General features: G+C 35.9%; 1 protein-coding gene across 1 annotated transcript in view; it reads left to right on the plus strand.

Annotated features, from left to right (window-relative positions):
* Positions 1-22,859, plus strand: part of ZNF385D (zinc finger protein 385D) — a 411,627-nt gene that overhangs the window by 74,179 nt on the left and 314,589 nt on the right. The window contains exon 2 of the mRNA XM_032691549.1: positions 9,644-9,922. Within this exon, the coding sequence (XP_032547440.1) occupies positions 9,644-9,922 (279 nt within the window). The remainder of the gene's footprint in view (positions 1-9,643; positions 9,923-22,859) is intronic.

Genomic DNA, 22,859 nt, shown 5'->3' on the forward strand with positions numbered 1-22,859 from the left:
GAAGATTAAGATCAATGACAATAACTTTCCCATAAATGTGCAAAAACATCTGCTAACCTTTCCAAACAGAACAGACTTTCACCTTGATATGTTTGTATTGCTTGGAAAATGATCTACTCTCCATTAAATTCAACATTAAATGGCCCAGTGGGTGTAATGAAGCAATAACATAGCAAAAAAATAAAAGCCCTAAAAAAACCCTTTAGCTGTAAATGCTGCTAGAACTACCTGAATGTTTTACAATGAGAAGATAATATGAAAAAAAAAAAGAGTTTCCTTTTGTGAAAATACAGCATAGGTGCATAGGTGCTAATTCCTCAAGTTTGATTTGTTTGTTTTTTGGTTTTTGTTTTTTTTTTTTTTTTTTAACAAAAGTGTTTGTAGAAGTGCATTTACAGGAAGGCAAAAGTAAAATCATTTGTTTGATCTGGAAATTTCTTCCTCAAGATAACTGTTTGAAGCACTAACATTGCTCTTTGAGTCTCCTAAGTTTCTTGTGTTTTAAAGGTCTTTTTTTAAAAAATATCCACACAGTAGTTCCCCGAAACTAAAGTATAACCAAAAGGAGGGGGAGACTTCTAACTTTTGGTATCTAATTGGTTTTTTATGTGGTAAACATTGGTGTTTCCTCGGACCACAGAGGGTTTTGAGAAATCTAATCATAGAACTCTAGAAATTAGAAATTTTCTTTCAAACTACAAGAAAATAATAATTTCTAAAATTTCTTATATTAAAAAAAAAGGAAAAGAAACACAGACTTTTGACACTCCTGCTGAATCGAAAAGAAAAAAAAAATCAGAATTTTGATTATCCCTGGCTTTTAGCCTTTAATTTCTTCTTCCTCAGCATCACTACATTTATTGCCAGTTTATTTTATTTCATGTCTGATGGCTGCAGTTTTTTGTGCATAGCAAAGATTTTAGGGCTTGAACTGCTTTTCTGAAAACAATCGTTCTTTATTCTGTAATGTTGTTTTTTTCGGGGGAAGTGGTGGTTGTTTTTTTTGTTTGTTTGTTTGTTTAAAAAACCCCCACAATTCCCACAGAATTTATTCATGTGGCTTGCCTTTTAATTCTTTTTCTGTTTTGTTTTTTAGATTTATTTTCATCAGCATATTGCTAAAATACTTAACCTCAAAAGAAAATTAAAAAGTGACTGTGTGTCTACAGAGATAACCTGTCAAGAAACTAGTCACAAACACTAACAAACTTAATTTTAAAAATTGTCTACTTGGATCCAGTGGTAGTTAGTGATTGTGTTGAAGTGTTAAAAATGGAACTTACTTGTCTGCAAAAATGAGTTGCTCATTTTGCCCAAACAGCTGTTCATGCTCTTGCATTTTGCTGAGGTAAAAATTTGACTGAATATTTAGGAAAACTAAAGATATTTAAGGTGGAAAATGCCACTTATAGAATATCTGGATGACAGGTTGTAGGCTGATTTCACATCTTGGAGTTAATCCAGAGAGACTGAAAGAAGGGATTTTTGTCTATGAAATCAAAAGTAATATTCTTGTATCAGAAACAGTGAGGCCAGCAGGAGTAGGGAAGTGATCATCCCCCTGTACTCAGTACTGGTGAGGCCACACCTGGAATCCTGTGCTCATGTTGGGTTCCCTCTGCTATAAAAAAGGCATTAAGGTGCTGGAGTGTGTCCAGAGAAGGTCAACAAAGCTGGTGAAGGAGCATAAGTCTGTTGAGGAGCAGCTGAGGGAGCTGGGATTATTCAGCTTGGAGAAAAGGAGAATAAGGGGGGACCTTATTGCTCTCTACAATTACCTGTAAGGAGGATATAGCGAGGTGAGGATCCTTCTCTTCTCTCAAGTAACAAGTGACAGATGTCCTCAAGTTGTGCCAGCAGAGGTTTAGATTGGATATTAGGAAAAATCTCTTCACTGAAAGGGCTGTCCAGCATTGGAACAGGCTGCCCAGGGAAGTGGTGGAGTCACCGTCCCTGGAGTTATTTAAAAGATTTGTGGATTTGGCAATTAGGGACATGGTTTAGTGGTGGCTTGGCAGTGCAGGGTTAATGCTTGGACTTGATGATCTTAAAGATCTTTTCCAACCTAAATGATTTTATGATTCTAATTCCCTATTCTATTTTTCTCCTTCCCTTTAAAATTTGTACTGACCGCCTATCTTCTCAGAAAGATTGCTATAAACAAGGTTTTGTCTAGCAGAGACATTCTGAATTACAGTCGGATGCTTCTGCCCCTTCTTTTTGAGCCCAGTCAACTCTGAGTGCTGTTGACAGGAGTTTTGAGGCTGTGAGTACAATTTCCAAATGTGGAAATCAAGAATATGGAAAAAATAATACACTTCAGGTTGCTTGACAACAACAAATTTTCTTGGTAAGCAGAGCCCTCATAGCTTTGCTAGCTATGCCATTTACCACGTTAATTACTGCCTCATGTAAGAGGTCTGTACCATAATATACTGCTGGTGGAGAGGGAGATGATGAAACTCAAACTGCTCCCCTTACCTGCATGGGAAGAGCATCCCTTGGGACCTGGGTACCAGACACGCAGCTGAACTCGTGTATTTATTTGGCCCTATTTTATGCAAAAATCTTTGTTTTCATAAGGACCATTTCTGAAAACAGATTGAATACAAAGTAATGAGGGAGTTTTCATGGCTTTTAAGTCATCACAGTAGTGCTTCTCAGATTTTAGAAGCTAATGTTTGCAAATTAATTACTTGTCCTTTAAATAGTTCCAAACCACCCAAAGTGCTCCATTATGTTAGCACAGGCTTGAGAAATAGATATGTATTACTAGCTAATTGAATAACATATGGTGTTGATTAGTGCTTACTTCTTTTTATAGAACTCAAAAAACTGACTGCAGTATATTCTGAGACTATGAGATGTCTGTTGGTTGCTTCTGGCACAAGGGAACTGCTGAACCAAGAAATTATGAACTTTTTCTGTTTAGTCCATCTATAAGTTCTTTTAGGATCTCGTGGTGCATGTGGCTGTGATGGGATATATGCCAGGGTTTGCTCATTTGCTGCAGTATTGAAATGCAGCCTTTCCCGAAAGATTTAAGTGCTCTCTCAGCGGAGCAAAACAAAAGCCCAGGCTTTTATTTTCTGTGCTATTGCTCAAGATATACAAATATAAAATGAGCCTATTTCAAATGGATAAATATCTATTCTTATGGAATTCAGTTTGCAGAGATGTATTTCTTAGGAAGAGTCTCAGGACATAGACTCAATCTCATTTTACCTCATTCCAACACGTGAGGAAAACCTGACTTTATTTCTTTCACTTGATGCACTTTTTGTTTAAGAGATTATTTTCCTCTTAAACTTCACAAAAATCACCTGAGATGATGATGATTATGATTTTCTTATTACTCACGTGGATGATTGAAGTGGTATAACAGCTAGCAGCAGCCATCAGACTAGGAGGAGCTGGAAGCATATGGAGAAACAATAAACAAGAAAATAAGATGTTTTGCTCCCTGACTTATCTTTTTTTTTTCCTCCTAAGATACCTCTTCTACTGTATATTGTGTGGAATTTTTATAGAGAAAATTTGGTAAATAGTTGCTTCAAATGTGATGTCATCTGCACTGTATGAGGCAGACAGCAAGAAAAAATACTGACTTTTATCTACAGTTTTATCACTGACTAGTAATTTAACTCTTGGGTGTATGACCCGACAAACTCTTCCTTGCTTTTTAGAAGCAAGTGATTTTTCTTACAGTCCTAACACTCGTAGTAGAAAAGCCTCCCAACAGTGTAAAATTACCTAATGCATATATTCTCCAGATTTTCACATCAAATTTTATTATATACCATTTTGTATTTAAATTTAATCTAAAAGGCTCAGAATAAAGGAGGTGCTGAAAAATCAATTGTTTTCTAAAAAGCATTTCAGATCCCAGTAGATTCCCATTCCACAGTAGCTCTTCCACTGAAATGATGTTCGTTCATCCATCCAGAGAAAAGAGATGAGTCCTGCAGCGTATCCTGAAGGTTACTCGGGTCATTTGGGAGGGAGCTGTGTTTCAGAGATGCAGTGCTTTCACCGTGAGTGACCTTTCAAGGCTTTGCTGTTGTTAGTCCTTCTCGTTGTATGTTTGTAACTGCCACAGCAGTGATGTGCAAAATAGACCATTCATGACCTAAATTGCTCTGGGCTCAAAAACAGGAGCAGGTGCAACCGTGATCAAAAACAGAACCTACAGAGTTGGGATCACATCATCCAGTGATAATGGGGGTTGAAGCAGCAAAAGCTACTTTATTTTTGTATTGGTGATCCTTCCCCCAGGCTGCCCTGCTCCCCTCCCCCTCCATATATGAAATAGATGGCAATATGATCATTTTAAACCTCTCCCAGGAACAAATTTCTAGACCCAACATTTTATCCAGTGAGGTCAATTAAAGGTTGCAAAGGCAAGTTAGCCATCACTGTCTTTTTGGTAAAGGCATCACAAGTACCCAATGCAGCACTGACTTTCAAGTAGCATAATGGGTAAATAGGAAGACCTTAGCATAGAGATACCAGTTTTCGGAAGGCTCCTGTCACAAAGGTTGGCTCACAGTGTGAAAGAGATTCTTAAATGCTGATGCAAAGATGACCCTGCTACCATGGCTTTCATCAGCTGGTGATGTCCTATCACCTGAAAGACAGAGCTCCAAATTTATGACGTTCGAAAAGACATGAAGAGTCCAGTTATTACCAGAGGTGTTTTTTTTGTGTAGCATGCCAGTAACATTCCCCTAATATGTGAAAACTGACAAGGTGATGATTTGAGAGAGGCTGTTGATAAGTGATCAATCTTTCTCTCTTTTTCTCTTTTTTTTCTTTTTCTTTTTAAACATTGCATTGACTAAAGTTTCTTCAAAGCAGCTGATATCTGTTGTTAGCAGTTGATATCTCAAAACTGAGTATTATCATTATTACCTGCAAAATTCAGTCCTTTTAACGTTTGGAGAGCTATTATGACAGGCAGAGCAAGTTTCATCCTGTCTAACTTTACATCTACAGCACAGACATCTGCAAAGGAAGAGGAATACTTGTTTCTGAGACAAAACACTAGAGTTTATGATTTAGTCTGTTTCGTAGTGAGATGACTCTCCATAGGCCTTCTTGGTGACTCTGCAGTAATTGCAGAGTCTAGGGATGAGTAGCTGAAATGCAAACATCTGCATCTTTGGTGATTGCTGCTTAAATGTTTTTCACAGTTTTGAAAAGAAATATTAAAAATTCCTGAATATTGTAATTAGTGAACTTTTGTCCTTAATACCCTGTCCATATTTTCTATCCTTCATCTTGTACAGGAATGTATTTGTTGTAGCAGCCTGTTGGGAAGTAGACAAGGAGATATTCTTTAAGATCTGCAGAATCATAGGAAGATTTGGGTTGGAAGGAATCCTAAAGATCACCTAGTTGCAACCCTCCTGCCATAGGCAGGAAACTTTTCATTAGACCAAGTTAAGCAAAGCCCCAACCAGCCTGGCCTTGAACGTCTCCAGGGATAGGGAGTCCACAGTCTTTCTGGGCAACCTGTTCCACTGCGTCACCACACTTATTATAAGGAAATCTTCCCCAATATCTAATTTAAGAATATGCTACTTCAGTTTAAGGCCATTCCCCCTTTTCCTGTCACTACAGGCTCTTGTGAAAAGTCCCTCTCGAGCCTCCTTGTAAGCCCCCCTTCAGGTACTGGAAGGTTTCTCCAAGGTTCTCCTGAAGCCTTCTCTTCTCTAGGCTGAACTGTTCATTTATCCATGACAAGAGGTCTGCATTCAATGCAGCTGACTTAAGTACATTGTGGTCTCTTAGTCTGGGATTCATATCCTCTGTTGGCGTCTTGAATGTACCCAACACATTTGAGTATTATGTACACAGAGTCAAAGTCACGGTGACTGGTATAGTTCTATGATGGTAAGACAGTTTGGTAACAGAACAATTAGTTGTAATACAAATGAGCAAATTTTCCTTTCAATACTCTTGAATAGAAAGCATGCCATTGGTTTGCAGCTAAAAAGGTAAGGATTGTTTCATGGGAAGGATGTGATTTCTAATCCCTTACATTCAAGCACATTTAAGAAGAGAGATCTCCAGGCAGTAGCTTTGTTATCTAAGCCAGCAAACACCACAAATTGTAGCTGTGTTAGTTTTCCACATGGGACAGTTTTCTACTTCACAGAGCTATAATGTCGTGCAAAGTTCATTTTACTGGTAAGCAACACTGAGCCAAAATTGAGTTCAGAGTCCCAGGGAAAATAAATGTAGGCATTTATCCAGAGTGCTATTTAAATTGGCTTGAAATTTTGAGATCTTGGTCGCATTTCTAGTTCACTGCAGGCTTCATTAGGGCTCCTAAAATTGAGAAGCTGTCTTTCTTTTAGGGGGGGGGAAGGTCATCTGCAAAACTCATGATTTTAAAAGATACGTAGCCAGTACAGTCAAGATGAACTCTATAATACAATGGCAGGGAAAGAGGGTTTTCATTTAAAGCCTATCTATTTTCACATAGGATCAAACCAATAAGACACTGACAGCAATTAAAAATTGCTTTTCAAATGAAGATTATAATGTTTTCTTTTAAACATATTCAGTGCAATTTTCCAGTGGGATAAACTAAGCATTTTTTTCCTTGCCTTCATCAATCAAAATTGCTGCCTAAACATTTCATTCCAGAAAACAGAAGTATGCAATGATACATGCATGAGCTGAACACCTGCTGCTCTCGTGAGGTAGACTGCATCCATGTTGGTTTAAACAGTGGTGGATCTTTAGAAGATTTTATGATTATGATTTATTTTTTTCCACATTTCTTTAAAAATAATAGTTGGAGTGGTAAATTGTATTTTAAAAGTATGTCAACAAATTATACTCAGATATCTCCCCCTTCTTTATCCCTTGATATCTTTATTTACTTGTCCATTAAGAAATATTGTAAAAATTACTCAGGATGTTTTATTCCTAAACTATTTCTGTTTTTACAAATTTTTTTTGTCTTCATGTTTGGAATTTTTTTTCTCAATCCAATCAATTTTTGTCCAATCAAGATACTGATTACTGCTGTGTAATGCTTAATTTACAGCAAGTGATTTGCACAGGTGTGTAATATTTCACCTTAGTCCTTTAGCAGTTCCATCATATATTCAGAAATCACTGTATACCTGTAAAGGAAATGGACTGTAGTATAAAATGTATTTCCGAAACTTCTGTTTTCCTAATTGTTACCTAGACTCAGTTTTGCAGCTTTAATGCCATCACAGCTTTCTAGTGAAAGCACGTGGTAGCTGCTCAAATCACTTTTTTCCACAGTAGAATTTCTGTTATCATTTTATTGTGCCTTTGTCAAGTGCGCATTTTGTAATTTGTTTTCTGGAATGAGATTAGAATGCAAGACAGATGCTATATGCCAAAAATAAGATTCTCATGGATTAGGCTGTGTTGACTGGAATGTTAGAGGGATGTAATAACATGCTAATTCACTTTATTAAGCTCCCAGCCTATCTGTGTAAACGTTTCAAAAGGAATTAGACATATGTGCAGATAGTGTACAGTGTTTACTTTACTAGATTATATTTGCTTACAAAGTTTTATGTCTTGGTTGGAAAATCTGTTTTATTGCAGTAATCTCATGTCTATATGGTTAGCACTATAGGTCTAGAGATATATTGTAATTTTTAATTCATACTGCTCTCTAGTGGGGAATGCTTTCAATGCAAAAGATTATATATATATTAATGTACAGCATGTATATAAACTGGGATTACTGAAAAGTTACTGTCATCTAGAACAATTCAGTAAAACTAGTGCTATTGTGTTAGCATTTTAATTCTTGTACTGCTTTGATTAAAGACTGAATTTATTAATTTAAAAATATTTTAGACAGATGAATCTTTGGCGTGAACAGTATCCCCAGCAAACTCCAGAAGGCTGAGAGGTTGGTAGACTGATGATACTTCCTCAGGAGAAACCTCCTCCTTCCATTAGGAAAAATATGTTATAGATCTGCTATTGAAAAAGCTCAGGTTTTCTGCTAAGCTTCCAGAGTCTCATAGGGGACAGTTTTGATTTGTCTGTAAAAGTTCTTGTCATCACTGTTGGTATAATAACCTTGCTTTTAATAAATAACTACTTTTATGCTGATTTTCTTTTCCTCTTTAATTTTGCTTTGGAAAGAATTATTTAGCCTACTTTCTCACTGCTTGTTTTCAACAGCTACAATCCTAGATAAGAGTTGACTACACACAAAAGCTGAAATAATACTGACAGAACTAGTGGAGTGAGTTTTAATCTACAGCAAATGCAGAGCTCCTCTCAGACCTGTGTCTGTACTTTCTTAAATGAAATGGGCTTTATTAGCATAAAAGAGCACAATGTTAATTAGATAGCAAACAAATCAGAAAACTGAAATTGAAACTGATTTGAGCATTGAAGGATTTTATATTTGAATCTTTAGATAAAGTTGTCTTTATGATTTGATCAGAAAGCAATAAGTATCTTTAAATCCTTGGAAGGTCTGGTAAAAAGTTTAGTTGATGAAATTTAAATCATTTGAAGCTATCTGAAGAATCATTTGCAGTATTTTGGTGTTATCAGACCCAAATCTGAAGGTTTGTTTAGACTTGGTTTTTTATACTGAACCTTGTCTGGGTCTGGCATTAAAGACATCTGTAGCCCATTTTCTTGTGTTGCTTTAATAATCTTTTTTGTTTCTAGGTTGACTGATTTGTCAGACACCAAATAGTATCATCCTATTTAAGGCTGCAGTAATTTTTTCACTTGAAGTATAGATTAGATTCTTTGTCTAGACCTTCATTTATTCACTAAGTCTAGGAGAACAAGCACTTTAAACGTTTATATGGTATAGAAAGGTCTCATCAAAATGCTAAGTTGGTATAACATTTTGCACTCTTTGAATAGTAAATTAGGTTTGCAGTGTGCAGAGCATTCCTTCTCCTCTGCCATTTCTGCTCACTTTTAATCACAGAAGCTCTTGTTTACATTGGTTTCACTTGAAGTTCTGCAGATGGGATTATCTTCTCATTTCTGTAGTCGTTACTGTGTGGTATTAGCTGAATCTAAGTTAACTATCCTTCAATTATAACCCTGTGTGGCTAAGATAAGAAACTAATAGAACGTGTTTATTTGTCTTTGAACTACTTTAAATGAGAAAAATTATGAAATTATTAGATTTGTGCTTGAAAGCATTCATAGGAAGTGGAGAGAAGGTGACTGGGGTTGCTAAATAGTAAACTCAAGGGTGAGGTCATTTAAGCTTACTGAACTAATATATAAGGGAGGGTATTTTTTCTTCTGTTAATTGTACCTCCTCCCCCTTTTTTTTCCACTGGTTGCAGGACTGTTTCTGTCACATTTTTTCAGCTGCTGCACCGTGTTTTTAGCCTTTCTTAAATAATTTATCACAGAGGGGCCACACCCATGCCTGATGGGCTCAGCTTTGGGCACGTGGCTGTGAAGTTACTCAAGTTACATAGCAGAACTAAAAAACATGTACAGAAAGCAAAATATGTGAGTGGAAATATAGTGTTGAAATATAAAATGCAAAAAAATATTTTCTGCCTTTTAGTGGTTTGCAGATATAGCTATCTTGTGTGTATTATTTTATATTACTCATCAATTTTCTTTCTTATGTTTTTTCCCATCCCAGAAAATATGAAGAAGCCATGGAGCCCCGATTTACCAGTTGATAACCAGTCATACAATTCAGATTTCTCATCTATCCCAGACAGGGAAGGTGAGAAAGATTTAGCACCTGAGGGCACCGAAGAAAAGAAGGAGAGAGAAAAGAAACACACCAATTTCACTTTGTGTAGTGTTTGTAACATTCAGCTGAACTCTGCTGCTCAGGCACAAATCCACTACAATGGCAAATCCCATCAGAAGAGGTTAAAACAGCTAAGCAACGGAAATCTCAAAAGTGATAATGGTAAGCATTATAATATATATGCCTTTGCCATGTTTTAATCTGAGAATTGCAGCAATGTGCACTAACATCAATACATATGAGTTTAAATGTTTTTTATTCAGATAACAAATTCTTTGAAGTTAAGGCAAAGGCTTTTGGTGACTTCAGAGTGCTTGAGGTCATCCTTAGCATGAGCATCTGGCAAATAGCTAAATGTGTGCTATCTGTGTTCTTACAAGGGTTTTCGTTTTATATTTTGTTTACATGATGATGTTTATTCATATTCTTTCTCATTTCATTTGCATTTTGATGATTTTCAGCATAATCAGTGATATTGCATATTTCAGTCTACTAGAAAGGTTATACTTGTTAGGGGTGTGTTTGCTTTTAATGAATATAAGGTGGCTCTGAAATAAATTGAAACAAATACATTACACAGAACAAATACATTCCCAAATTCATTTCACTTTAGCTTGACTGAAGTGAAACAGAGATGGAACAAAGGTTATTTTGATTGTAATTGACTTCATTGGCAGCTTTGAGCATTTTGCAGTAGGTGACATAATTTTCCTATCATCAGAATGAATTGTGCACCTCAAAGAAAAACACATTTGTGGTTTTGTGTATTAAAGCAGATTAGATAGTAAAAGCAAATTATGGTCCCTGACAAGAAAATACAGATTACTGTGTTGTAATTTTCTTAGTTTCATAACAGGTAGTACTCAACTTTGCTGTACCAACTTTGTGTAGAGCTGTACTGCATTGTTCTATCTGTTTCTGTCAGAGAAATGATTGTCTTAATATCAGGTACTTAGGACTTTCAGACTTACTTTCTCCAGATCACACATGTTGCTCAATACTTTGTGCCATGAGTTGCTTCCTGCCCCACCTGCAGAAGGATATGCAAAACAATAATCCTTAGATAGAACTTCATATTATTATTATTATAATCTGTGCTTTGTCCTGGGTTTAAGAGTGGGGAATAACATTGATATGTTGCCAAAGTATGTTGGATGTGAGTGCTTTTCTGTTTTTGAGATGTTGCTCATTTCCATAAAAATAAAACAATCAAACAAACAACGTCCCCATAACATTGAATAACATAATTAATTTTGTCTTTAAGTGGCAGGACTACAGGTTTCGGCACTGTTTGGTATTCAGGTTTAGGAAAAGTACTACTACCGTTAGTAGGAGCTGTGGAAATGCATAAAGAAAGATTGATTTCCTAATTGATTAAAGGTACAATATGGTTATCCTAAAATGCATTCTTTATAAAATCAAATAAACACAGTCTAATGTCATTGCTATCTTTGGTTAAGGAGAAATTGTGTTATCGTTATTATTAGCACAACAAGTTCGCTAATGATAGAAAGTGTTTTTCTGCAGTTCATTTTTCCACTTTAATCCATGATAATGAAAGCATTAGTAATTAAGCAATGCTGAAATTAGTATCAAAGAGCTTCAATTATGCTTCAGCATTTATATTCTGGAGAGGCTCAAACTAGCAGTATAGCAGCATATTTCTTATTTCCTCCTTAAAAATATCCCTGTGTCATGTGTAGCTGCACCCATTTGCAGTCAGAAAATAGGTGATTGACTATCTTGTTCTTTCTTTCAAAGTGCAGCTATTTTGGGGGATTATCTGAAACTCGAGGATTTTCAAATCTGGTAGATCTTTGAGTACCATCAAAAGTAGCTCTCCACTGAGCGAATAATGTAGGGTAGAGCATAAGGAAGTGATTTTTCCCATGTGACCAAGTTTAGATCTTTTAAACTGAATATTATAAAGGAAAGAGAGACCAATATTAAATATTTCTTGCTAGAAGTTAGAACTGAATTAGAACTGAATGTTTGAGTAACCATCCTCCCTGCACTTTGAACTGAGACCCTGTTTGAGATCCCTTTCCTAAGTCAAGTGAAAATGAGAACCTGGAAGTCCTTCCACAATAATAGGTTTTGTCATAACTTCTATATTTGAAATATGGGTAATGTTTTTCAGACAAATGATTGTTTTGTTGATGAGACCCCAGTAAGCTCTAGTAACATAACATATGACCATGACTAAATAAATTATGACTTGACTCTTTCAGTTTATCATGTGCATGCAAATGGTGCTTTTTGAAGGTCATTGATGTAACTGTTAAACACAGTACTGTTTATTAAATATATGTCAGTAGGATACTTTACGAGAATTGTATTTCTTGTGTAGAAGTCTGATTGCCACAGAAGACAGATGTTATGCTCAATGTCTAGGTTAATGACATAATAATTCCTGCGACTAAATTCTGCTGTAAATTATACCTATGTAAATGTTCTGCTTTGTGGGGTTATCTTCTAATGTTTTGTCATCATAGTTATTCGTTATATCTCATGGCATATGAGTAAGGTGTTTGCACTATGTACAAGAAAACTTCATTTCCAAATACAGTGTTTCACAGACTGTACTCTGAGTTGCATATGCCTTTGCAATGTTGAGTGCTCCCTCAGAACTAACATATGTGGAAAGGCTGGGAAAATTTTGAAGTTGTGACTTCTCACTTTGTTTCATCTCCCACAAAGCAGGACAGCTTGTGTATTCTGTATCACAAGGGGGTAATAGAAATGTAGGATTGATTCATATGAAACAAAAACCCAAGTCGTGTTCCAAAATAATTTGCAATGGACTACTGAAGAGAGGTAGGGCTCAGCTGTATTAGCTTTGGACTTTGTAATTAGAGCTGTTATGCTGGAATCATCATCTTCCAACTGTGTGAAGTAGCTTTTATCTGCTGGACGTGAATAACAGAGCATTTGCTATACCTGAATATCTCTGCCTAATTTCAGAGGGTAAGTTGCATACACACAAAGCCTATTAACGTCTGCAAATATATAATTAATAAATAATGTGCATTGTGGGTTTAAATGCAGTGTTTCTTTGCTGCTCTGTTAGTATCTGGACTGAATTTGAATAACTCACCAGATGTACTCTAAAAAGTTCAGCTAGTTGATTCTCTGTCTGCTTGGCAGCTTTACTGTACAATACTCACATGGTTTCTTTCCTGGGGCAGAGCAGCCTCAGAACAGCACACTGCAGTCAAAAAAGTGAGGTGAACCCAGTGTTTCTTGTGTCGTTACTCGGTACAGTGATTTGTGATGACTTAATAAGACACAGTGAGACATCAGCACTTCTGTTACTGGACTGTATGTACTTGGGAGTAGCACAATTTTCCGTGGTCTTTCCTCCTAATAATTGCCATTTATGTCACTTAAAACGACTTCTCACGCTTCCCTGATTACACCCTACAGTATATTCTTCTCACTGATGATTTTTTTTCCTTTCTGCTCTCATGCATACAGTGGCAAAGTGACAAGGAAGTCAGTGGAGATTTTGAGTATGTTTTGAGATTAACACTGGACAAAATGCAGTTTCTATCTGGTCTGCTGACATTGCACCACTTTTTGTATAACCAGCCTGAACACTGTGGAAAGAGATGATCTCTTGTGGAAAGTCATTTATTCTGACCAGTAGGAGCAAAACTCATTCCTCTACTGGCAGAATGGAAAAATAACTGTGGATGCAAATGTGTCACAGTACCAGTGACAAAGCTGATATTTCTAAAATTTTGTATAAACCAGAATTTCTCCTCTACTTCCTTTTGTGCAGATTGCTGAATTGTCATGATTGAACAAGGCACGATTAGGACAAAACATAAAATTGCTTTCCTCTGCAGTATTTTCTACAATACATTAGATAACAAGTGGGAAAATAATGAAGGAGACGAGCAATGTCACCAAGTTCATTTGACTCCTTTCACTTTAAAAATTGATTTCTGAACGGTTAATCTTTTGAAACACAGGAGCCAGTGAGGCATTTGGTAGTAGTTTCTTTATCTAGCTCTCTGAATTCATAACCTAGACAAAAGACTATCCAGTTTAGTAAATTTACCTATAACTCCTTTTTCAGTGAAATTTCATTGAAGTAAAATTTTTTTGTACTATGAACAGGGACATCGATTGCATGGAAGAAAGAAGCAAAAAGTATCAGAATTTTTTTTCCCTTGTTAATTGCAAAAAGCAAATCTCTTAATTTAGCACAAGATATTAATTAAGAATGAATGACAATTTGATTGTTATGGTTATGCTGAAATGTTCACTACAATATTAGCAAAGTTTATTTCCCTCATTTTATTCTTTTTTCAGCTTCATACAGTGGTTGAATGTAATTACCCACAACACCTCTTGAGATGGCAATTTCAATGATATCTAGGCAGTAAATTTTTTGCACATTGATTAGAGAAAATATTTAATCTTTTACAACTTTTCTTTTATATTAAATCCTGAGTTTTTGTTGATCTGCAGGTAGGAAATCCAGACGATTTACCTAAACCACTTGCAGAGTCTCCTTCCTTGCGCTTTTTTGTTGTTGGTTCTTTTTTGGCTCTGTGCTGCTGCTACAGTTTACACCTCTGCTGTCATGTTGGCTTCGGGGCAGTCACGCTCTTAAGTGGTAGACTACCAAGTTATGACTTTCAGGGAAATGGTGTCACCTACTCTTTTCATTGTGTTAGCCCTCCTTTCAGAGGAAGAGGATTGGATGGGGCACTGAGGAATGGAGGAAATCTTCAGACAAAGTATATTTTCCTTCAGAAGAGAGGATTTTCCATTAATTTCCTGGCAAGTACGAACTGTCAGATCAACTTGAAATGTCTCTGGATGTCACATCTCTTGCAACTTTCTTTTTTTTTGTCATGTTCTGATGCAGAGCCTCTTGGCCCATTAACAATAAAACCAATACGCATTATGCTCTGCATATTTAAGCTTCTGATTTGTGGGTCATAGGTGCCTGTATCTTGTAAAGCAACACAGCATGTTCCTTCTGGGTAAACTGTGATACCTCCCAAATGTCAAAGCTGGAGATCTTTGAACAAGTAGGAGTGGCTGAGGGCAGTGTGTCATCACTTCTACTGCTTCCAGATGTAAATCTTCCTCCTTATTCCTAAGTACTTGTCTGTTTTCGTCATGTTCCTATGCCAATTAGTGAACTATTAACAAGTTCTACTTTCAAGAGCACTTTTGCAAGTAAGGTATGCTGTTAAAGCACCACTTGTATTTGCAGAATTTTTTTTTATTATATTCAGAAAGGTTATATCACCATATATGACATCATAGTTCAGCACAAAGTTTTATCACAGGGTGAATGAAGAAGCTCAAGAAAGAACCAGCTCACACCAGCCCCATGCATGGTGTTCATATTTCCTCTAATAAGCACAGTAGGATCCACTTAGCTTTGTGAGTATACCAAAAGGATGAATGGATGGTAAATGTGGACAAACTCTTTACATGTGTGCAAATATCTGTGTGGACTTGCTGTAGTTAGCTGTCTACTATTGCAAATAAACACAAATGGACATTACTAAATTTTCATACAGACCAGTCACAGGTAAAACTTGGTGTTGTAACAAGTTGTGGGAAGGCTATGGAGAAAGTTTATTGAGTGCACCTGAAGAAACTTCAATAATACCATGCAGTCACATTGGTAAAATATATTTTAACAATTTCAAAAACATTCTTTTGGATTTGGGGGGAGAAATCCATAGCAGTTAAAAAACTTTTTGTGTATTGTACCTGATAATTGGTCCACTGAATAGCCTGACAGAATTAAAAAAAATTATAGGAGCTTGAGAACTGTGATTACTAATTATGGATAATTCTTCTGAGGCTGGGACATAAGTAGAAATTTATGTCTAAATATGCTTATCGTATTTTTAAAGTTCTTTATTGTTCATCAGATGTGCTTAAGAATGTGCTTATATCTTTTATTGAGGTATGGTTTTGGTCTCCTTTCTTTTCTACCATCTCAGGTGACAACTGAATAAAACATGCTGTGGCAGCTTATTATGAATCAAATTGTTTAAGCTGTATGAAGTCTCAACCATCAAGAACATCTGCTCAGGGTCTAAAGAAATCTCTAACTGCAGGTTGAAAAAGTTACGAAGAATTCAGTTTCCTGCCTGAATATAAGACTGCACACGTTCTCTTTTAATACCCCCAGCTGTATAGAGTACCCTCCTTTTGGTACCACCTTGAAGCAAGATGCTTAATAACTTGTCTTCATCCAAAGGACATGGATGTTTGTCCGCGAGAAATTCAGCAGTGTCAGACAGCTGAAACAAGTTTGCTGCCTTTTAGCAAACTTGGATGGGGTTTCTGAGAGCTGTGTGAAGACAGTGAGGATGAGGTACTTAAAGGTGTCTTCAACAGCACACAAAGGCTGCTGTTATATATGCAGATTAGAGGGTGAAAATCTTTCACTGTGTACCTCTTTCTACATTTAATCTTCCATACTCAGAGTTCTTACTCTGCATGTTCCAAACATTGTTCTGTCACAGTTGGCTTGTCCTTTTTAGGCATTTATGACCTCGTGTTTAGGACTTTATGTTGCTTTTAGGTGTGCAACATTTTCTTCCATGTTGAAAAATAACTGCCCTTTTAGTCCTCAAATCCATGCTTAAAATATACTTGCAAAAAGCAGGAAAACGGTCATCTTTCTCTTTGCACTTCTGCTTAGCATTAACGTAACCTCTTTAAAATAACTTTTTTTTCTTTCCCCCCCCTTTTTTTTTTTAGGGTAGAACCTACCATACACCCTATTTATCTCAACTGGTTTGTCACTCCATTTAAAAGTTAATAATGTTTTAGGAAAGTGATGTCTTCGTGTTTTATCTGTAGCAGCAATATTGATAATCATTGTTAAATTATCTGGATAAGGTTCATTTGCTCTGGAAGCAATCTGTGTCCGTCTGCGTTGTTTCTGAACTGTGTGAGATATTGGTCTGCCATTCTTTGCTTCTCCCTGAGTGTGGCACCAGTCTCATTTCTCAGAACACTGGCATTTGATCTCATCTGTACAGCTAATAAACTGCTGAAACCTGTTTTGCAGGCTCTCTATTTAGTTCTGCTTATATCACTAGATCCAATATAGATTATGATGACCATGGCTTCCTTCCAGACCTTCTCAGTAACTTGTCTTCTTTTAATATGATGAGGTTTTTTTTCCTACACTGGCATCTGGTAGGCAGCAAATCTTCTATGAGTCATGACGACGCACTAAGTTTATCAACATTTCCTGGTATTAATTTCCTATGAGCTAGCTTTTCCCATATTGAGTTGTTTTCTTACTTCAAATATAGGTCTACAGTCCTCAATGAGGCTGTAAAATGATAATTTTGTATCTCTCATGTAGCATTATTTTTTTTTTATTTTTTAAGATACCACAGAATCGAAGCAGAATTTTTGAATGATATCTGAGTAGAAGATAAAAAAAAATAAATATCCAATGTGAGACAAATTCTACTAATGCTGACTTTTTCTTATTTATGACTTTTTATTCCTCAGATTCAAAATACACTGTCTTTCTGACTGAAATCTTCAGTCAATTTTTTATCCTCTGACATGCTTCTCAGCAGAGGAAATATAGCTCAAGATCAGAGTTTTAAGACTATCTCCAATTAAATTAATTAAGAACTGCTGTTGATTTCAAGAGAAGAAAGCAAGTTCCTTGCTCTATTGAGGAAATTAATTAATGATAGCACACACTTATGCTAGTTCAGTATAAGTCATCGAGGTAGCCCCAGTCCTAATCTACAATTCTACTCCAGTGGGAACGAGTTAGTCTGTATGATGTCTTTCCTTTGTTTCTCTCATTAATGCTTATAGGTCAGCCTGGCTGGATTCCCCATGCAGACAGCATTGTCTGCGTTATCAGACAGCAGATATATAGGCATAATCAAGATCTCCCCCCAATTTTTCCATAAATATGAAATTAGAGAGCTGGAAAGATACTTGTGAGCAAAGCAGCTCCCTTCCTAAACTAATACTTTGTTCTGTAATCAAAATCCATATTTTTAAAATATTTCTCCAGAAACTTTATGTTAGGGTAATATGTCTTTAAATATAAGTCTCCCTAGTGGGGATGGTATAATTTCTTACATGGAATATGGTGGCTTTTTGACTATAAAAACAATATTCAATGTTTCTTTTTACAGGCTATAGCAGCATAATAACTATTAAACTAAAACCAAAACCAAGATGTAGTCTTCCTCTGGCGAGTTCTACAATGTTATAATGGAAAAAGAAAGTTAATGAAGAATAATTTTGTCATCAAACCTTTTGTGAGCTTTAAGCAATTTCATTTATAGTGAAGTACAGTGAAAGTAAAACCAGAAATGTAAGAAGTACTCACTTTGGTATTTTGAGTGCAACTGGTTAGTAATTTTGTCAAACATTATTCAGAACTGGTGAACTTAACCTTATCTAGCCTTGAAGTTCTGCTTTTAGTAAGAGGGTGAGTAAAGTAAATACCAGAAATACCTTTCCACCTGAATTATTCTAAGGTTCTTTAGAAAATGCGCTGGGAAAACTTCAGTTTTAAAGATTCGGTGGCCTACTTGCTTAATTTACATCAGCCAAGAGCAAGTTAAATACAGCCAAAGGCGTGGTTTTTTCTTCATAGCTGTGTGTTTCAAAAGAAAAAATCACCAAGAAAATTTCACTTTGAATGTCAGATTGCTGATGTTATTTGACAGAAGCAAAGCAAATACAGGAAAATCTATATTCTTTGAAAGGCTCTGAGATGTAAAACAAAGTGTTGAAGCCTTTTTTAGTATCTTTATTTTTTTCAGCAAATTGCCTGTAGCATATAGTCAGAACTGCTGTTGATCCATGTTACAGTCTAGCTAGTTAAAGATTATGAAAATAAAATTCCTGTCCTCTAAAAGAGGGAGTCTAGGAACAAAGCTACTAGTATACATGGATTGTTGTTAGACCTTTATTTCTGTCATTAGTGGTGACAGAGGGAAGAACAGATGCTGCCAGATGCAGTAAAGAACAGATACCATGTCATTCAATGATGTATTAAGCCAGACTTTGTTGTCATGGCTGACCAATATTAATAACCATTCAAACTTTTTTTTTTTTAAATAAATTACCTTTTAATGTAAACCACTGAAGATTTAAAAAATAGACTCTGTCATGTAAACACTGGAGTGATAAAACAGCTCCTAAAAAAAATTATCCGGTAATTGATATTGAACATGTTTGTGATTTTTTTTTGGTTCTGTGTGGTGTTTTATTCTCTCACTGATCAGATCTCATCATTAAATTAAATTACGATTAATTAAAAACTAATGTGGGCATGTTGAGGGAAACATATCTTTCTACTTAGAATTGTCAATAAAATCTAATATTAAAAGTATCATGCATCAGTAACAGAGTATTCCTCATGTTTTAAAATCTCGAAATGTTCAAGAAAAAACCATTACCATACTAATTCACTGTATTGTATTTGATTTTATCACTAACTGTTTTGACGTCAGTGACCCTTTTCACAAATAGATGAAATATGCTTGAGAAAGTCAAAGAAAAGATCCTGGAACTGCCAAGCTTTAAAAAATATGTATTATTCAGAATCACAGCATTGGAATTTAAACACTTACTACTGTGAAATAAATTCTTTCAAGAACAGTGGCAAGCCTCTCTGGTCTTAGGAACACTCCAAATTAAAAGATTTTACAAATCAACAATGTTATAACTGAAGAAAGAACAATTAAATAAGCTTATAGACGACACAGAAGTTTCAGTACTATTCAGGAAAGAAATATTTTAATTTTACCAACTCTTTGTTTTTTTGCAAACCAGAAGAGTTTATTTCAACAGATTGACTCTCTTAATTGTATCTCTGTGGGGTTGTATGTTTGTTATAAACGACATACATAAATATTTTGTTACAGGCTAAAATTTGTAGTGTAGGCTAGTTTACTCTGTTGTATGCCTGTAAATCGGTTCTAAGGGAAATAATATGCTTCTTTTGTGATTCCTTTGATACAGCACACAGCCCATCCTACAAAATCCATTGACCACATTATTAGGAGTACTAGAGGGTCAGGTTAAATTTGAATGTGTGTTCTTCTGAGTACAGCGATTTGTCTTGCATGTTGAAGTAATTGATAAAACATTCTTACACGCTTATATGTTCGCAAACGAAAAGCAGTTTATTCTTAGTCTGCATAGAAATTTGTTAGCTCTTTGCTAGTTTGGCAGAAAATTCCAGTGCTGTGCTTTGTAGGGAGTGAGCTTGCATACCATCTGCTGATTAGCCCAGAGACCTGTATGGTATTCAGCAGTTAGTTAGCTTTTAATCTTGGAAAATTGTAAAGGTTGCTTGTTTGTTTTTTTTCTTAAAGATCTGCAGTAATTTATTATTTAAAGGAATTCTCCAAACAGTATGTGTTTATTTTGTCAAATCAGAAGTCATATTCATGATGATTTCAAGTGAACAAATGGCTCCAGAAAGCTGAATTGCATGTCTTCTAATTCAGTTTTATTCATGGCTGTTGCAGATTTTATAGTCCAGAGAACCTGCTCTTTCACTGTGTAATGTAAGGGGTTTTTTTCTTTTCTTAAATCTTTATATTTTTCTGATCAGTAAACTCAAGAAAGCCTTGCACATATGTAAACCAACACTAGGCACAAATAGGTGTTATTATGTTTGACAGATCTCTAGGATTATGTTAGCTGTTGATAGGGTTAATGAAACATCATACCTATATGCAAGAATTTCTTTTTTCCACTGGGAATATGGGGTGGTATGATTACTATTCAGTGCTCTTAGGATATCCCTGGTATATTTTGTTAAAAACATGTATTTCTTTCTGTATCTACTATTTTTTAATTTCTTTGGAGAATAATCATCATAATAGTGCTTTCTTCCTTTGCTGACTAACTATTTTATGAAGTGTCATCACAGAAAGCTTGAGTACTCAAGCTTAGCCTATCCCCAAAGTAACCGAGAAAGAGACTTGTCACCCTGACTTACTCTTTGTGGATATCCAAAGGATTTCTGGTTAATGAGTTCTGACAGAACTCTCTATGCTCTGCAGTTCACCTGTTATAGATGTTATGCCATTAAAACATGCTGGCTGAAGCATCACACAAAATGGCAGAACTGGCAAGTTTATTGAACGGTTTCTTCAGAAAAGCAAGGAGGGGAAAAAATAAACAAAATCTGCTTCATCCTTTCTATCCTTTTTGATAATAAAGCATTTTACAACATTCTTGAGACCAAAGCTGACAGAAATGTATGCACAGAGCACAGCGGGATTTTGAAATGTGCTCAGTTGTTTATTTTATGTACAAAATGAGGTACCTAAAGCTCCTTTTCTCTTGACATTGTGTAAGGTTGAAAACCACCCACTGTGACCCAAAGAAGCCCTATGGAAAAGGTGGCATATTACCCATACCGCGGGCAGTAATCAGGCCAACAGCAGCTTCCTACTAGACCATTTTGCCATAACAATATGTGAGGTTAGACTCATACTGTTTAATCTCATGGAAAACTTTAGAAGGCCTTGGTTCCTGTCGAGAAGTGCTCTCTCTGGTAGTACAATGCCCTTCACAACCTCCTGTGAACAGTGGCACAAACCTCTGAACAAACTTTCATTTATGAGGGATGAAAGGGGATCAATGCTGTGGCATGAGGAGACTGGCTAATGAGGGGATACTAGGATTTGGATGGGGCTAGATCAGTGCTTTTTCATGATTTGGTGGGAAAATCAGACATGAAAATTCATTTTTATAGGATAGGATTAACTTGCAGAGGTAAAAAGAAGTATAGAAAATTATTACAGTGAGTAACTGAACAACTGTGGGGATGACTGCAGGATAGGGGAGGGAACTGTTTGTCTTACATGTTGAATTAATTGCAAACCTGACAAAACATAAGATGTATTTTGCTTCCTGACCATCTTGAAGTCATTAAGGAAATTAGCATAACTTTCCATAGAATTCATATGTCACATTCATTTGAATGCCTGGTGCATACATTTCCTACTCAGATGGTGGGCTCCTTCTGCCAGACGCTGGCAAGTTGGTGTAAATTACCCAGCAGAAGTTAAAATGTTCTTTCATTGCAAGCTGACAAAGTGAAAGAAATATGCACAAAACCAACACTCTTCCCAGACCTGCCACCCTCTCATTTCTTCCTCCTTCTTCTTCAAGGAACCACAGGAAAAGAATTCCTAATCCTTATCTGAGGAAAACTAAAATGAAACGCTTATCTGAGAACTGCTTGATTTTAAGCAGGTTAAAGACTTCGAAGTTAAACTGTGACAGTTGTCAACTTTTTGAATTTATGTGATACTTTAATTTTCTGCTGCTTGTAATCCAGAGTTTAAAAATAATGTTTCCATGAACACAACTTAAAAAAAAAATTCTTAATAACTAGAACTATGTTTCAAGAAAAGGCACTTCTGCATTATATTTTTTACCCCATATAAATAGTAACAAGCTGATACAATGCCGAAAAAGCCTTTCTGCCTGGCTCAGCACAAGAAGGATTTATCCCAATTTAGTTAGCATATTATCTGAACATTAAAGTACTAAGCAATGAATCACACATTCCCTCTGATGAATCCAGGTTTCCTTGCATAGAATGTTAGGTGAGTCTTGGAAATTTTCTCCTGGAAATATAAAACATACCTAATTCTTTGTACTCTTCTAGACGAAAAATCCCTAAGAATGTAAAAAAAGACCCGTAGCATATTTGTTGTGTTGCAGTATCATCAGTTGTTCTCCTACCACTAGTTTAATTAGATCATGATGTGTGTGGAATTATTTAATACCATATGGTAAGGTTATATTTGCTATGTTGGCAGTCCTCAGGATGGGGGTTCTGTTACCCTTATTGCTATGTAAGGCAGGAGGAATGTGAAGACTCTAGAGTAATACTATGAATAGCACGAAATACTGATAGCATCAAAAATTAAAATTAAAGTTTTTAGGGGTTTTTTTTGGTCTAAATTCACTTTGTGCTATGTAGTAATTTTTCCTCCTTGCTTTTCTTTATTGGTGAACCTTGCTATTCAGACATTACTTTCTATCAAATTAAATTGCAAAGAAATTATTCCCTCAGAAGCTGCCTTTC

The sequence above is a fragment of the Chiroxiphia lanceolata genome, chromosome 1, assembly GCF_009829145.1.
Source record: "Chiroxiphia lanceolata isolate bChiLan1 chromosome 1, bChiLan1.pri, whole genome shotgun sequence".
NCBI classification, from domain to species: domain Eukaryota; kingdom Metazoa; phylum Chordata; class Aves; order Passeriformes; family Pipridae; genus Chiroxiphia; species Chiroxiphia lanceolata.